At 44.1% G+C, this 18173-nt stretch overlaps 1 protein-coding gene across 2 annotated transcripts in view; it reads right to left on the minus strand.

Annotated features, from left to right (window-relative positions):
• The window catches only part of rdgB (retinal degeneration B), a 63626-nt gene that overhangs the window by 27921 nt on the left and 17532 nt on the right, over nucleotides 1–18173 (minus strand). For both annotated transcript variants that reach the window (XM_075889052.1, XM_075889051.1), the window contains exons 6-8: nucleotides 3188–3425; nucleotides 1298–1405; nucleotides 1083–1199 (exon numbers count right to left, since the gene is read on the minus strand). In XM_075889052.1, coding sequence (XP_075745167.1) covers nucleotides 1083–1199; nucleotides 1298–1405; nucleotides 3188–3425 — 463 coding nt within the window. The remainder of the gene's footprint in view (nucleotides 1–1082; nucleotides 1200–1297; nucleotides 1406–3187; nucleotides 3426–18173) is intronic.

The following is an 18173-nucleotide window of genomic DNA, read 5'->3' on the forward strand; positions in this document are numbered from 1 at the left end:
AGATGCAACTTTGTTATAATGAGGTTTAAGTGTAGCGTTACTTTTGAAAAAATACACATGTTTTCTTGGCCATACTTTTCTGTGTTTCATTGCTTTATACATTTTTGTTGCAAGCCTGTTTGCTTAGTTAATCACTGTGTACAATGTATTCTTAGAAAAAAAAAAAAACAGGGGAAGGGGGAAGGAGGGTGGCAAAAAATGCGTGTAAACAACACCTCACTATAATGCTCCTTTAACCAGATGTGCGACTGTGAATAAAAAAATTAATTTAGCAAAGTAATAAGAAAGATACCCATGTGTAAGAGCACCCGTGAAACCTCAACACACTTTTTTTCTTAATGTGGAGAGTCATGAAAAAAATTGGCCCGTATCTGCATGTTAATCTGCAAATGTCGTTGAAAGACTATAGTCTTGCATGTGGAGAGACTGAACAAAACATTTATTTGATGTTCTGCACAAGAAAATCGGTGAGTGGTATTCTGGAGGTGCTGCGTTAATGCCTCGAGCATGCAGCAGAGGCGAACAAGTGCATCAAGTCACGTCACACGTGAGACATGAGCACCATGTGGCAGTTTTCTAGTAAAATGAAGCGCGTGGCTCTGTGACGGGTGTGCGCACTCGTCTCAGGGATGATAAGGTGTAGAACGCGAGGCGACGGGTAGGTGCCACCACAGTCTCGTCTTAGCAAAGCGTTGGAAACACTTTCCTTTTCGTGCAAGTGTTGCACGGTCAGCGCAGTGTGATAAGTGCTAGGTCCTTAAAATTACTTATGTATGCCTTTTCTAGTAAAAGACGCACATGCAGAATATATAGGTGTTGTTATGGTGCCCCAGACATGCGCAATAATTGCTTTTTACTTGACAACTGCACAAGTATGAACGCTGAATCTTGAGCAACATTGGTGGGCGCTGCGGATGGGGTCGACCGTTAAAAATCGTCTTTAAAAGTGCCCTCACTTCAAAGCCACACAGCACTAGTTTTGTTGCACGTGTTTCTTTTATGTCGTGAATTTTTCACAATGCTTCAAGTTATTCGCATCATGCACTGACTCGCCCAAGCCTACAAGTTGTTGCTACACTCACCATCAGGTGTCGATGCACTACCAAAAATTCCACCTTTCTCGTTTTCTGAAGAGACCATTTCTAGGGAGCTCCACTTTGTCATTGGACTAAAGCCATAGTCCTCGGCACCACAGATGTCTGCAAAGATGAGGGTTGCGAGGAAAAACGTTAGAGTATCGACCACCCTAAAATCACCTCAAACATTCCAGAGGCAATTGAGCATTAGAGACACGTGCCTTCGGCATCGAAGAACTCATCATTGGAGCTGCTGTCCGATTCGCGAACAATACTCTCCATCCTCCAGTTGGCAAGCTGCAGGTCAAAGCTTTGCGTGGAGCTTCCACCTGCACAGAAGTTTTGTTATTTCCAACAGAAGGAAATATGTTTTGTTGAAGGCAAAAGAAAGATTTTGAATTCAGCCAGTTTCACATATTGAAAACAGTCAAACAGCAAAGCTGTAAGCACACGAGTCAGTGTGATTTGATACCGAAATCATGCGCACCATTGAAAGCGAGGCATTAACCACTAAGCCACCGAGCCTCGCCGCGGTGGTGTAGTGGCTAAGGTACTCGGCTGCTGACCTGCAGGTCGCGGGATCGAATCCCGGCTGCAGCGGCTGCATTTCCGATGGAGGCCCAAATGTTGTAGGCCTGTGTACTCAGATTTGGGTGCATGTTAAAGAACCCCAGGTGGTCAACATTTTTGGAGCCCTCCACTACGGCGTATCTCATAATCATATGGTGGTTTTGGGACGTTAAAAAATCAATCAATCAATCACTAAGCCACTGAGGCACACTATCACACGCATCATCTTTATTATTTTACCCACCATCACTATCATTTAGAATATCATCATCAGCAATGCCCCTGGTGGAGAGAAGAGGAGCCTGCCCCCATGTGATACCATACAGACATGCAGACAGCACAGGTTTGACTTGGAATAGCTCCGCAGTTAAAAGGTTTTTCAAGGGGCTATTCCCTGTATTAATTTTCATACAGGCTAAGATAGGAGCAGAGAGTCATACTACAAGCTTTGGTGCGGTACACATCAGATCGCTGTTGTCAGAGGTTAGACTGGATTGAGATAACCCATAGCTTCTTTGCGACATCCAACACATCCAGACGCTGTGATCCCTTAAGAATTAAGTTTTCGAAAGCAGCTTGTAACTTGCAGCACACACCTCCAGCAGAAAGAGTACATAAAATAAGCATACACAGGTTGAGCGCAGACTAAGAACTGTCGCAGCTTCACGCTTAAAGCGCACTGCTCCAACACAATGAAATATGCGCGAAATGAATACACAGGTATACACAGGACGAGCATGTAATAACTGCCCCAGTTGTTACTTATTTGTGTGTGAGCAGCACGCTTCTACTGCAAATGCGGGCGCTGCAGCAAGCTAAGTGAGCTTTGTTCTCTCTGTAACTTCATCGTAAACTTGGGAGCACAAGACGTACAAACTGTTAAGTGTGTGCCATGCCTGCATGAGCGAACACGTCCAGAAGAGGCGCGGGTGCCATTGTGCTCCTCCTTCGCGCCGGTCACGTCATCTCGCTGATGATGAAAACGCACTGAAGTTGGAGAGCTCTGAAAACTTCCAACATTATATGCTGTATATATATATATATATATATATTTATTTATTTATTTATTTTACAACGTCACATTTGCAATAGAAATGCATCAGTGGAGTCATGGTGGGCCCCAGCGTAGAGCACTTTTATGGTAAAAAAAAAAATGCAAATGAACGATATAACATGCTTCTCACAATAGCCTGTTGTTTGGAACCCGACTGTCCGAGAGTAAAGATGGCAAGTAAACAGTTTTTGCAATGCAATATTAGGGCCATAAGCAGCAATTATCGTGATAAGCTTGTGTGGCAATAATCCTGCTCTTTAAACAATGACAGGACAGGTCAGACAAAGTAAACGTATGGGGCAGACTTCGCGTCCTCCTTAACACACTGGGGGAGGGGGTTGTCACTCCTCCCCCTACCCCCTTGTGCACATGCGTATGACCATGATTCAGAGTTAAGTGACCTGTCGCGTCTTTAAACTAACAGACAACTGCAGTGTCGATTTAACAGCAGCACACACTTTTGTCCAAGTTGGTGAATGGAACTCACTGGGTGAATGGAGGGCGCCCTTTGAGTTGCTGCGGACCCAGGACTTGCGGTGTCCCTGTGCATGGCCCTTGCCATCCGCCAGCTTGGGACTGGCTACGGGCAGGGCTGAAGCGGGCTCGGCCTCGGGTTCCCGAGCTAGGCGTGGCGGGCTGCGACTTTTGGAACGCGTCCGGCTGGCAGGCTTTACGGGCTCGCCGACCGTCACTTCCTTGTCCTTGTCTATCACATTCAGGTCAACCTTTAACGATGTCAAAAAGAGACACTTCTCAAGTTTTATTCCCATTATGCCTCTACCCACAAGTTTGAATTAAAGAGCAGAGATCGCTAGAGAACTCTTTCCTTTTGTGAGACACGACCTAACAAAACCAACAAACAATGAAGCTGAGAATTGTATGGGGGACATTACTTGCATGTCTTAACTGTAGCACAGTAATTATAGTATAAATGGAAAGGAATTGTAATGAATGAAACATTAACTTGCCTTAGATAGTGACCCGAACCTACAATCTTCAGGTAATATGCCCGATTCTCAAGCAGATTGTAGGGCATTATCTAGACAGTTCCATTTATGCCATAATTGCTATGCTACAGTTAAAAGATACAAGTGATATCCCCTGTACCTTCCTTAGCCTCATTGTTTGCTGATTTAATTTGATAACATACAAGTACTGATACTTCCACTAATCTGCAATTTACCAGTTATATTAATCACAGAGGATGTACAGGTTTTCCGCTTTCCCAGGGAAGACAAATGGGGGAGCAGAGGGAAGTTGAATTAAACTTGCAGTAAGGGAGGCCCGGAAATCAACGTCATTACTGCTATAAATATTTGGAATTTTACCTATGCAAGGTTCATTCTAGCAGTATACTACGCTTCTACAATAAACTGCAGCCTTTAGTTCGGGCTGGTAAGGTGTGTATTTGGGAGAGGAGGGATGGGTAGAGTTCCTGGTATCTGATTTGGTGTGTCTAATTGATGACAACTTTAAATAGTTACACATTTGGTCAAAAAGCTCAATGACTGATGTCTACAAATGTACAAGCCTTGATAAACAGCAGCTTGCTACACATGATTGCACTTGGTTCAGTGATACACAGCGAATACTATAAATTCGCATAACAAGACGAGAGGGACACGAAATCCTCATAGCCAAAATACTGTGCTGAAAGGGCTTGACAACAGCGAAGTTGCTAAAGAGCTAGTTAATATCGATGAAGCTCCCGACTACAAAGGTGCAAGGGCTGTGCGTATGGACTATAGCATGAACCCTCAAAGTCCCTCATAATATGTGAAATAAGTGAAAATAACAGTGACCGAAAGCTTGAATCAAGCAATTGAAGCTAGTTTTCAGCATAAGAGTTCTACTTTACAAATCAAGACAAACATTACAGATTTGTTGTGACACACCAAATGATTCGCTGACAGAACTGCAGCAATGTATCTGCCCACAAAAGGCAGCTGCAACTGACAAGTTTAAAATCACAGCCATAATTTGCAGCCGTGCAATGTGCTACATAAATGTTGACATTCACTACGAGTCAGTAATTAGCCACTCACATGACTCGGCTAATTTCTCAGCTGTGCAAAGAGGCCATTACACTGCACACAGCTGAAAAAATTTCATCACAATAATATGCATTAATTCAAATGTGCAATACTGTTCAAGCTGCAGTGCAACATAAAAAAATTTGCACTGTTGGCTACTCAAGTACAGTATCAATAATGAAGAGACTAGGTTACAGATTAGCCACATTTTCAATACTACATCTACATATAACCCTTGACATTCGATAGACCCAAAATTAGCCACTAAAAAGGCAGCAAATTTCCTAGCTGGGCAAAAGAGCCATTGAACTGCACATTCCTAGAATATGACATTAATAAAAACTTCCTGGTACAGCCACGTGTGTAAAAAAAAGTAGTAATTTTCATATGAGCTGCAGCAAAATAGAAGAAAGCGTCGAGTAAGGCGCTATTAAGAGCACATCATTGAGTGGTGTGCCACTAAGTGCATTGTGATGAGCGATGAGCCTCAATGAACAAGAAATATTGCATGGTTATGACAAGCGTGGATGAAAAAAATCATTTGTGCTTTACAGAAGAACTATTCATAAATGTCACAGAGGAAGAAATAAAATAGCACAGACCATTACATCATGTAGACAGCCTTAGAAAGCAAACACTACATGAGGCACTTTTTTATCACACTATCGGCACATTACATGATGTCCAAGATGCAAAGCATTAGGAGTACGTTTGAGCATGCGTGTTATTGTACCTTTGACTGCACTGAATGGCTAGTGTGATGTGGGTATTGCATGTTGGCCTTAATCAGGTTGTGCGGCATTCGCTCCTACTTTTCCTTCCTCCATGTCAAATGTCACGTCATCATAACTGTACACTGATTCTGCTAATGAAATTCTTATGAACTAGAGTTCTCTTCCTTCTAATTTGAACCTAAGATTAAAATTAATTAGAGTTAACAAACTAAGAAATATAGGAAAACTGAAATTAAAAGCTAGAAAGTATCAAGAAATACAAATTATAGATATAGGAAGCAGATAAACTGCCGTTTTTTAAAAAAATTTCTTTTCTAGCAAAATCTCATACAAGCATCAGCAAATAGATATTGATAGCTACAATATCCACGAATATAAATTATATGATGAGCAAGAAAAGCTAATTTTTCCTATTATTTCACAAGTTAAATGCGATGCTTCACTGAAATCGTTAAGATGTGATGTAAATGAGACAATTATCCTTGCCAAAAGAAATAATTGTCTAAATTATGGGAGCCTGTAATTGTGCACTCTTTCCTCAAAATATAAAAAAAGCCCGTGGATTGAACTTCTCAAAAGCTTTTGTTTTTTTTTGGTAGAGTTACGGTACAACGACACGTGGATGCCAAACGAGTGGATAGCAAAATATTTGTCGGCTCTCCCCAGGTAGACACTATAAACAACACTGCACATATTTTTAGATTATACGTCACTGTCACCCGAGCACCTTTGTCAATGTACGCACATATCGAATGAACTACAATAAAATCTTGAAACGCAAGCCCCGTTTGTTGAAAAACAAACAAGGTGTAAGTGTTGCTGTGACATTTCAATTCTATTCACCATTCCACCATTTAGACAAACAGAAAAAAGAACAGAAGGAAAAAAAAATATCAAGTGAAAAAAAGTGCAAATAAATGAGATAGATAACGCCAGATGTTCATGCACTACTCCCAAGCCTCAGCTAAAAATAGACACAATTTTACGTCCACATGATATCGCTTACCTTTTTAATTAAATGCCGAGACTTCCACATTTACCGAACCCATTGAATAAAACAGGTGGTGCCATTCTAGATGTTGTTTTTGTGAAATAGGTGGATGAATCATTCCTTTCTTTTGTTCAAAAAGAAAGAAAAGAAATGACACTTCTAACAACACACTCCGAACAGAATCAGCTTTATTTGCACGTTTTTTGAACTTTTCTTATGATACTAACTTAAAGTAAGAGGCTGCCTTGAGCCTTATATGTGCAGACAACTTGTCCTAAAGAATGCAAACAAACAAACAAAAAGAAAACATAAGTAGGAAACAGGAACTACAGAACAACAAAAAGAAGATATTGCCATGAAATTTCAAAACATAAACAACGTTTATCCACATATCTGCTACCCAACAGCAGGCATGCACATCTGAAACGTTTACATTAGTACCACAGGACCATTGACAATTGTTTACCAAAGCTTCGATCAATGTCAGAGGCATGTGTGGAATAAACAAGAAAAACAAACATACGGATGCTTTAGAAGATCGGCTCTAAAACAGGAATAAGGATGACAACATGACGGGGAGCGGACAGGATGAAGGAAGAAAAACTTGAAACTAACGACAAGGCCATAAGCCATGGAATCGAATTGGGTGCCCACCCACAAAGCTTTGTGCAACACATCACGCTGTAAAAGCAGCCATTGTGGCATTTTTTAATAAACTTTTTAAAGAAGGGGGAGAAGCAACTAAATTCATAATATGTAATAATTGTTGGTGCTTAACGTCCCCAAATCCCAATGTAATTACGAGACACCGTAGCAGAGGGCTCCGGAAATTTCTTGGCTACCTGTGATTATCTGACGTGCGCCTAAATTTAAGCATGTGGGCCTCAACCATTTTCGCCTCCGCTGAAAGTGCGGCCGCAACAGCCAAAATTTGATTCTGCGTCCTGCGAGCCAGCAGTCGAGCACCATAACGACTAGAGAACCATGGCGTTGTTTTTTTTAACATTTCGTCCACTACCAATTACAGCAAAAGTCCATAACAAAAAATTCTAGAAAAGTCCATAACCAATATAGGAAAAAAAACACACACACAATGAGTAAGCAGGTAGACAAATGGGCATAAGTTTGCTATGGTAGTTCAAGTCCAGCATAAGGAATAGTGCAGGCGGTACGAGGGTGAAACAATATAACTGTGCTGTTGCATGAATGTTGCATGAATAAGAATATCAAAGATAGCATGATGTTTCAATTAACTCGATTGGCCGCTTTCTTGAAGTGCCAACACAGATAGAATGAGACTGCTCATAATTTCAGTAGTGGCAAAAGAGAAAAGAAAAACAGCTGCTGCGCCAAGCCATAGTTTAGACAGCACTGTGAGAAACAGTTTCATCATTTATATTCTCGGCAAAATCTGCACTTTTTTCTGTCAGGAACCACGCCAGGTATTATGTTATGTATATTACGTATGAAGCAGGCTAGCTGTGCATGCTACCCAAAATGCCATATATTTGTGGTCTCCAAGAGTGAATAAATCAGTGGATCTGCCAGGAGAGCCAGGTGGGAAACAAGAATGGCACCTGAGCAATAAATAAGCACCTTTTTTGGGAGTGCCTGCGTGCGCTGAATTTTTTTTCAAACACCTGTTGCTCTACAACAATAAATTATGAAGGTACCCCTATCTTTACAAGCTAGACAAACGAAATTTTTAAAAATTCAGTTTAAACACGGCTCCTCTACTCAACAAAATACCATCCTAATGATGCTCACAATTTCTGTCTTGGTTTCCCAGCTTGACCGGAGAACCAAAACATGTCATGCTATATTATGCAACAAGGCATAAGATGCTAGGGGTTCATGCTAAGGATGTAAGTAATAACACTTGGCAGAAGACCTTGGTTCAGAAATGACTTCGATTTCCTTGGTTCAGACACATGTAGAACACAGAGATAACTTAATGAGACATCCAGTGGACTGATATGAACAAACTTGTTGCAGTTTTGAGAGCAAGTTCAATTTTGATTAGATGAAATAAGTGAGAAAGTTAAAAAGTATTGCTGCCACGGCATGCAAGAGTCAACCGTAAAGATATGCGGCAGCTAAAGACTGCACAAGGCCCGAAAATGTGTACAATAAAAAAAAAATGAAAACTGAAGCCAACCATCATCGCGTCGTTATCACATTACAAAACTGCCTTTAGGAACACAACAATCTCAAGAGTGATAAAAGTTATGACCAGGCAGCGAGATATATTACTGTAGAGCAGTTCATGAAATCCACACAACACACAAAAAAAAAATGTAAAGACAACACACCCGATATTTTAAAATGACCATTATACCACAATACGACCACAACCAAAGCCCTGAGAGTATCACGTCCCAATACGGAATTACAGAAATCAGAACAGGAACACATGCGAAGTCCACAAATGAAATGAAATTAATATACTGACTCTTCAGTGCACTCGCATCATTTGCACCTTTAGGGGGGAGGAGGGGCAAATATTCATTACAGTGCCTCCCCTCTCTATTATGTCACGATATGGGGCTGACTTTATGCCCCCCCCCCCCCCCTCTAGTAGCAGCTCCTCCTCTGCCTATCATGTCAATATATGAAGCTCATTTTGTCCACCCCTCCCCCTAGTCGATGCACCCTCCCTCTCCCTTTTATGTCAATGTATGGGGTTGACTGTGCCTCTTCCCCCTAGTCGCAGCACCCTGCCTCTGAGTATTATGTCAATTTATGGGGCTCACTTTCTCCCCTCCCCCTAACCGACGCGCTGTCCCTCACTCTATTATGTCAATGTATGAAGATGACTTTGCCCCCCCCCCCCCCCCACCTCTTATGTGACTAAGGAAAGCAACAGCCCTCTGTTCCCTTTCCCCACCATGCATACGCCTGTACGCAGAGCCCTGCCTATACGCATCATTGGCAGGAAGGGTCAAAGAAGTGTAGATGTAAATTTTACATGTGAAATCGGCGTCTAGACTCCTTAACTTTTCAGAGCGCCTGCGTGCTTGCAAGGAATGCTTGCAAGACCAATGACTAAAAGCAGATGGCTGAAAGGCCATTTCAGAACTTCCTTGGTGTTTAAAAGCCAAGAAGTTAGATGTCACGGCTTTTTTCTCCCAGGCTAATCTCGGTAGCTATCTCCAATGTCCTTGTTAGAGCAAAATATTGTGACATTAAAGAAGCTGTTGGCGATAGCCTCTTTGAAACACCAGCACCTTTGTTTCTCGAAGTGCCACCGGGAGGTGCATGAACTCATCACCTGCCCTGTCTCGGTGCTGTAAAGCATGAAGGTAGAGCCGACTGTAGACGAGTTTGTTGCTTATGTGGGTTCACACTTAAAGAACTCACACGACCTCCGTGAGTCTATACACCATAGAAAGATCACTCACCCTTGCTGGTGGGAATTTTAACATTGGCAGGAAGTGATATCGTATTTCGATGTTGAAAGAAAGTGGCAATCAATTTTCATGTTGGCAAGAAGTGGCATTGAGTTATGACATATTGAAGGAGCGATTTAGATTCTTGAAAGTGGCAAGTGGATTGGCAAGGGCGCCGCCGCCTTTTGTGTGCTCTTGTGTTATGTTGTTTGAGTGCATGGCAATTTTGTGTAATGATGACTTAGCATGTTGATAACGATTGATGTATCGATTCGGCAGACGATATCGTCGTTGTAAATTAGTTAAATAAACGTATGAATATTGTGTGGTTTGTACCGACCGAGTCTTCTGTGTCCGTTCACTCCAAGAGCGTGGCGGTGCTGGCTTGCTCGTAAATTCGAGACCCCACTATTTTGACAAAGGCAAGAAGTGCTAGCGAATAATGACATTGACAAAGAGATGTAAAATAACCTCTTTGTTATCACATCACAGGGGACTTGACCATGCATATAAGGCCATTATTGTGATGTTCAATGTTGTACGTAAGTAAAAAAAAAATTGCCACTCAATAATTTAGTGTCTGCAGTCCTTCAGGCCAGGACAAATAAAGGTGACCATAATTTGAGTTCATAATACTCAGTCATAGAAAACAATGTAATAAAAAAATCTGTAAAAACCTTTGCATATTGCACGTCACATATAAAGAAGGATCAAGCCAAAGGTGCAGCCATGCTTCTTGTAAAAATTACAAGTTCACAAGATTGTTACTTGCATACCTTTAATATTTAAATACATCGTAATATGCACATACCTTGTCACAAGAGGCAGAAAATACCCTGGATGAAATGCACATCATTTCACATTAAAAAAAATGAAAAAACCTAGACCACAAATGCTGTTATTATTTAAGTTTAGGCTCCAAGTTGAATAACAGCACTGAAAATTCAGAGCTTTTCATACTTTCAGGCTAAACGTTTACAATTTTACACCTGTGAAGAGTCCGATTTCAGCAAACTCGAAACAGGAAGTGTAGAAATGACTGAGCTGCCTTTTCGTTCCCTTCAGACATCCCAATGAGTGTAAGTAATACATGTAAGTGATTTATTTGCATAGAAAATGTTAAAGTGGAGTTAAAGGAAGAAATTTAATGTAAGTAGGATAAAAAAATAGTATAGGAATTAGCCTTCAAGTAATATACAGGGCTTGATGCATTCCATGTAGTCATATAACCGCATTCAGCAAGAACAGCAACTGGAAAATTAAGGTTCATTTTCTTAAAACAAGAACACAAAAACAAAAATTTTTCAATGAAAAAAGGCAGCTTCAATTTCCAACGTCAATGCAAATGCAGTAAGAGAAGGTTCTCGTGGGCCAGAATGTTATAAAAAAAGGAAGGCCAATGAAGAGAAACGAAAGCCTACAAGGTGCTGTGATCATGTGTATACAATAAGTACTTAAAAACTATCATTAAAAAAATAACAGTTCATACCCAAATCACATATGCAGTAACAATATATATAAACTATGATTGGGTGCTGCTTTTGCAAAACACAACGGGCTTTCTTATTAGCCAGCCCGTAGGGGTAATTGTCGTATAGAAACGCATACACTCCCCATCGCCGACGAGCGTTGTGATAAAAGAAGTGAGGATTAAACAAACAGCGTGATCTTGTTGCAGGAGTGGTATACGCCGAAAATGGTACAGCGTAAATTTTATAAGGGTATGAAAAACATTACTAACAGTTACTTATGATGCTTAAGATAAGCACACTATGATACTGCTAAGCACACAAAAGAGGGAACAAGACGACGACACGCAAAGTGCTCTGTGTGTCGTCTTGTTTCCGTCTTAGTGTGCTTAATAGTTTCATAATGTTGTTGGAACAATTACCTCGATCCAGTTTCCGATTCTAAATAAGTACATTCACTCCCCTTTTATGCAAGTCGCAACACAGACGTAAGTCGAGATCATATGCATGCACAGGCTGTATAAGTGAAAATATCTTGAGTAAAATGTTCCAGGAATATCTATACCTACGTTATCTATACCTATGTGAAAATTTGCACAAGAGTGCACTTTGGCACCGATACTGACACCCTGTAGTTGCTAACAGTATTGAAGTGTCACCGGTAGCCACACCAGTAACCGTGCCAGGAAGCTCAACCGTGCCCCAGCGGTTCATCACGATCGAGCTCAATAGTCTTGATTGTATTCAAGAGTGCCCATATGACTCGAGTTTTGAACCATAAGAACAGCAGTAAGTTCGAGCATGTTGTGCTGTGACTAGAAAGTCACATCTTCTGCTATGGAGGTCGTACCAGTACGAAAACATTTTGAGCTGCTGTTCTACCCGACACGTTTTGTCAGACTAGAGCCAGAATGATATACATAGCATCGCGAAAACATCCTCTTAACACATGGTGGACGAACGTGTTCCCCTTCACTTCTTTGCATCCAGGCAAACACTAACGTCTTTGCCTACATGTTAGCTGACATAAGAACATCATGCCACAGATTCCTTACATTATAGATTTCTATGACAAAGTGCCATACCTATTTTAGATGAAGATGTTTATTGGCCTTGAGCGCGGCCAGTGATTAGGATCAGCGAAGCCTTAATATTTCCGAAAATAAATGATCTTGCAGTCAATATTCTGACCTTTCCAAGAGAATGATTACATCAGACCCAGGACGTGTTCCTACTTAACGCAAAACACGTGAGAATGTCAGCAGCTCATATACGACACGGCTTCCCCTTTGGAAAATCACATTTACATTCAAGGAGACTAAGATTGGCACAGTACACACATTTCACTATGGAAGATCACATTTCATATTTGTGAAATGACTTCCCTGGCGAAACATATCCGAATTCCAATAACATTATCTATATACTGTTTACATCCGATTTCTCGGACGCCTGAAATTCCAGACATGCCTTGTTTCCCGGACTCATTTGTGGCACCGTAAAGTTCTCTATAGAGTCAACATATTAAAAAGTTCAAAATTACGGCAATTATAGCTTTCGCCACTGTAGCGATCAAGCTATGCCTTGACCCAGCGAGTGATTCGCCCCGCCGGACCAGTGCTAAAAGGATAGTCTCACCACGGCTGGACGGAGGAAGCAACAGGGGCCGACTACACGAGACGGCGCTTACTGATTGACAGCGGCGCCAACTGTGTGGAATGTTGCAAAAGAGGGTTATGGAGCCGCCCCTCTATCTCCCGCCTGGGCCACGCATCACGTTGGCGCGTTAACCAGCAGACGACGACGGCGCTGGTCAAAGGGCTCTCCCCAGAGGATTCCACGAACCTGGCATCTCTTGAAAGGGCACGCTAAAATCTTCCCGTGGGAACGCGAGGCCGGCACCAAAGGGGTCGAGGCGCTCCTGCGTCTTCCGCTCTCCCCCTCCCTGTTCTACGGCAGCGCTGCGACTAGTGGCAAGGGTATGCGTGTATGTGCAAGCCAGTGTTGTGCCTCTATGAACATACATTTCCAAGGGCGGTACTTCACTGAGAAGAACTTCCACATCACCATTGGTCCGCATTGTTTTGTGTAGTGATCCCCAACCTAGGGACCTAGGGAACGGGGGTCAACAAAAAGGGCGTGCAGCGCCTCGCCCAACTCTCTTCTGTCTTCATCTCGACTACTCACTGTAAAGATGTAAATAAATCCGTTGAGTTTGCTCAAAGCTCTCCCCTAGTCCTTGGCTCGACGGAGCGACGGCGACCGGCCCCGCTACCCGCAGACTGCGGTTGCCACGACGCGCTACAACTGGATGGCAAGCGGTTGGATGTGAGCCCGGAGGACGGAGAATGAAAAACACGCCGAGATCATGGAGACTGGCAGCTGTGGACTGGTGAAAGCTGGCTTTGGTTTTTTGGTTGCCAGGCTGATAAGATAGAAGTGCAATCTTTTCGCTGGTAGAGACTACCACAGAAACAGTTATTTACGGAACTTCTGGGTAGAGAGTGAGCTGCGCCACACTAGTTCTCTGTCATGGATTGGAAGCGTTTGTCGAAGAATCAGCTCCTGATTCTGGGGGAAGAGCTGGGAGCAGAAGTAGATGCGGGGATGAAGAAAGACGCAATTGTTAGCGCTATCGATGGCTTGAATCCGAGCAGTGAAGATATTAAAGAAACGTGGAACAAGATTCAAAAGTAACAGGAACAGGAGCGCGAGAAAAACCGTGAGGAACAGGAGCGTCAGGAAGACGACAGGAACAGGAGCGTCAGGAAAGGCGTGAGGAACAGGAGTGTCAGGAAAGGCGAGAGCAACAGGAACACCAAGAAAAACGGGAGCAACAGGAGTGCCGGCTAAGGCAAAAAGAACTGGAAATAGAACAGTTGTGACTCGAAGTGGAAATGAGGAAGATTGCAGGGGTCCAAGGAGTGGAGGTAGCAGGCAGACAAAATCTTTGTGATTTATCTAAACTAATGCAACCCTTCAAAGTAGGGCAAGATATGGGCCTTTTTCTTCTGAACTTTGAGAGAACCTGTGAAAAATCGAAGCTTGGTTGTAGCACATGGGCTCGAAATTTGTTAAGTTTGCTGCCATGTAAAGCAGCGGATGTGATCGCGCGGCTTTTGGTGGAGGATGCAGACAACTATGACAAAGTGAAGGATAGCCTTCTAAAAAGATTCCGACTTTCGCCAGACGCATTCCGCCAGCGGTTTCGCAATCTGACAAAGAAGCAGGGCAGCACGTATTCTGAGTTTGCCTACGAGTTGAAGGTCAACTTAGTCGAATGGATGAAAGAAGCCAACGCTTTTGGGAACTTTGAAATGGCTCTTGAAGTAGTGGCTCTCGAACAGTTTTTTTGCAAAACTTTCCGAGCCAATGAAGCTCTGGATCCAAGATAGAGCCACCGTAGAAACAGTATAGGCAGCGGCCGACTTGGCTGACGAGTACGCATCACGCCGGGGACAAAGAGACGAGGTTCCTCCAACAAAAGCGGGAGATAAAGGGAAACCTTGGACGGCGAAGCAGGGAGCTGGTGCAGTTACGACTGCACAGAAAAAGACGGACTTCGCTGCAAGTGGTCAAGGATCACAAAACAAACAGGAGGGAAAGGTTTCGGGGGACTCTTCCAAAAAGAGTCCTTTTGAGGTTCGGAAACCACCTACTTGCTACAACTGCAAGGAGGAAGGGCATATTGCCGTAGGCTGTCGTAGGCCCAGGCCAGCCCTTTCGTATACTTCTGACTCAGCCACTAGCGAGGAGCTTCTTAGTCCGTACCTTTTTAACCTAACAGTGAACGGAAAGCCGTGCCGTGTCTTACGAGACAGTGGGGCAACCATGGATCTGGTGCACCCGGACTATGTGGCACAAGCAGACTACAACGGCAAGTGCGCATGGATTAAAACAGTTTTGGAAGATGGAAGCATTTGTCTTCCGGTAGCTCGAGTAATCATCACAGGGCCATTTGGAGAAGTGGAGACGGAAGCGGCATTGTCAGACAAGCTACCCCCGCAGTACCCTTATTTGTTCTCCAATCGGACCGACCGTCTGCTGAGAGAACAAGGGAAAAGTTTTCACGAGGGAACAGTACAAGCCTTGACTAAAGCTAAAGCACGAGCGTTAGCAGCCGAACTAGAGCGGCAAGAACCGAGTTTCACCGGAAGTCCAGCAACACCAGCTGGAGTCAGCGCAGCGGAGCCTGCTATCCCGTCGCCTACTGAAAAAGAAAGAGAGGGGTCAGAGAAGCAGACTAGCGCTGATACAGCGGAAAGGAAATCGGAGGAGGGGCTGCTCGTGTTGCCGGTATCAAAAGCACTAAGCAATGTACTGGGAAAAGTGACAAGAGACGAGCTCATCGAGCAGCAAAAAAGCGATCCCAGCCTTAAAAAGATTTGGAACATCGTCAGGGAAAGGGTGGCGAGGAAGAATGTCAGTTTTCCTGTCAAAAATGGCATCTTGTACCGCCACTACTGGACTGCAAAAGGTCGCACGTTCGACCAGATTGTAGTGCCGGCTAAGTATCGACCTGACATTGTAGATCTCTGTCACGGAGTTGGTTGGTCGGGGCATTTAGGAGCTCGGAAGACCAAAGATAGGCTCCTAATGGAGTTTTATTGGCCAGGATGCTTCAAAGAAGTTGAGAATCACGTAAGAGCATGTGACACCTGCCAGAGAGTGGGAAAACTGCACGAGAAGGGAAAGGCACCATTTAAGCTCGTTCCGCTCATTTCGGAGCCATTTCGTCGGCTGGTAATAGACGTTGTGGGACCACTCCCAGTGACAAAGTCAGGCTACCGGTATTTGCTTACCGCCGTTTGTCCAGCAACCAAATTTCCTGAGGCGATCCCAATGAAGGAGCAAAGCTCCGTAGAGGTAGTCAACGCACTACTGTCTATTTTTTCGAGAGTGGGCTTTCCTCAGGAGATACAGTGCGACCAGGGCTCAGTATTCACCAGCGTTCTCACTACGGGATTCCTGGAAAAGTGTGGAATGAAAATAATCCACAGTTCCGTGTACCACCCGCAGTCCAATAGTGTAGAGCGGTGTCATTCCGTGATGAAACGAGTTCTGCGAGCCCTTATCTTTGAAAGGAAGTGTCAGTGGGATGCTTGTCTTCCGGCAATGCTGTTTGCGCTGAGATCAGTCACTCAAGAAGCGACGCGTTTCAGCCCCGCGGAGCTGGTTTACGGACGGACGCTCAGGTCTCCACTACGACTTTTGCGCGAAACCTGGGAGCCGAAGAGTACCGACCCTACGGTGGTCGAGTACATTCTGGAATTACTGGAAAGGCTGTGGTGTGCTCGCGACATTGCTGAGGCGAACATGAGAGAGGCGCAAAGTAGAGCCAAGAGCTACTACGATCGAAACGCGAAACTGAGAGCTTATCAGGAAGGCGATCAAGTAATGGTCTTGCGCCCCTCGCGAGCAAATAAGCTGGAGCTTCAATGGGAGGGGCCCTTTCGGGTTGTGAAAAAGCTCTTGGACACAAATTACGCACTATAACGTAAAGGAAGACGCCGAGAGGTTGTCATTTATTACCACAATTTAATGAAGAGTTATGTGGGAGAAGTGCAGAAAGTGAACTTGGCTCTTAACAGCACGGAGGAGCTAACACCTGAAATTCCAGGCTTGGTGGAGGTTGGAAGATCAATGGAGGTTACCGATGTCATGAAAGCCGTAGCACCGGTCGAGGGCTTGACTGAGATGCAGAAAGTCGACTTACGCAACTTGTTGTCAGAACACATCACTGTTTTCTCGGAAAGGCCAGGGCGAACTGAGGTTATCACTCATGACATTGAGCTAACTTCTGACACCACTGTGATGTCGAGGCCATATAGGCTAGCCCCGCGACAGCAGGAGATCTTGAAAAAAGAAGTAGATCGAATGCTCGAGGTTAAGCTTATCGAACCTTGCGAAAGCACCTGCACGTCCCCTATGATTCTTGTTGAGGTTCCTGGGAAGGATCCACGGCCTTGCGTGGATTACCGCAAACTTAACGCGATCACGAAGGACCAAACCTATCCTATACCCAACGTAGAGGAGCTGATGGAAAAAGTGAGAGCCGCTAAATACGTCTCAACTTTGGACTTAGTAAGAGGCTATTGGCAAGTTCCAATGTCTAAACGAGCTAGTGAGTATGCGGCCTTTGTGGCGCCGACGAGCACATTTAGGCCCCTAGTTCTGAGCTTTGGCCTTAAGAACGCCCCATTTTGCTTTTCAAGGCTAATGAACCGAGTTCTGCAGGGGGCTGAAGACTAAGCTGTTCCCTACTTAGACGACATCGCTATTTATTCCAATACATGGGAAGATCACCTGTACCACCTTAGCGATGTCCTTAGACGTTTGACGCACGCTGGACTGACAGTGAAGCCGGCTAAGTGCCAGCTAGCTCGCGCCGAAGTACGATACCTAGGGCACGTGGAAGGGCAGGGCAGGAGGCGACCTGACGAGTTGAAAGTAGAGGCGGTTAGCGAGTTCCCGCAACCAGAAAACAAGACGGCTATCCGCTCCTTTTTAGGGCTGACAGGGTAATATCAGTGCTACATCCCTCAGTACTCAGAGGTAGCCGCTCCGTTAATGGATGCACTGTGCAAGAAGGCTCCAGAAAAGGTAGTTTGGAGTGCGGAAATGAAGGGCGCCTTCCAGGGGCTCAAAGCGGCTCTTGTTAACTCACCCGTATTGCATGCACCGAACTATGATCGTCCCTTTATTGTGCAATGCGATGCCAGCAACAGAGGCTTAGGAGTAATACTCTGCCAGGAGGATGAGAACGGGAACGAGCACCCTGTGTTGTACGCCAGCAGGAAACTCTCGGTTCGTGAGGAGGCCTACAGTGCTTCGGAAAAAGAATGTGCCTGCATTGT

This window comes from Rhipicephalus microplus, chromosome 3, assembly GCF_043290135.1.
Source record: "Rhipicephalus microplus isolate Deutch F79 chromosome 3, USDA_Rmic, whole genome shotgun sequence".
Lineage (NCBI taxonomy): Eukaryota > Metazoa > Arthropoda > Arachnida > Ixodida > Ixodidae > Rhipicephalus > Rhipicephalus microplus.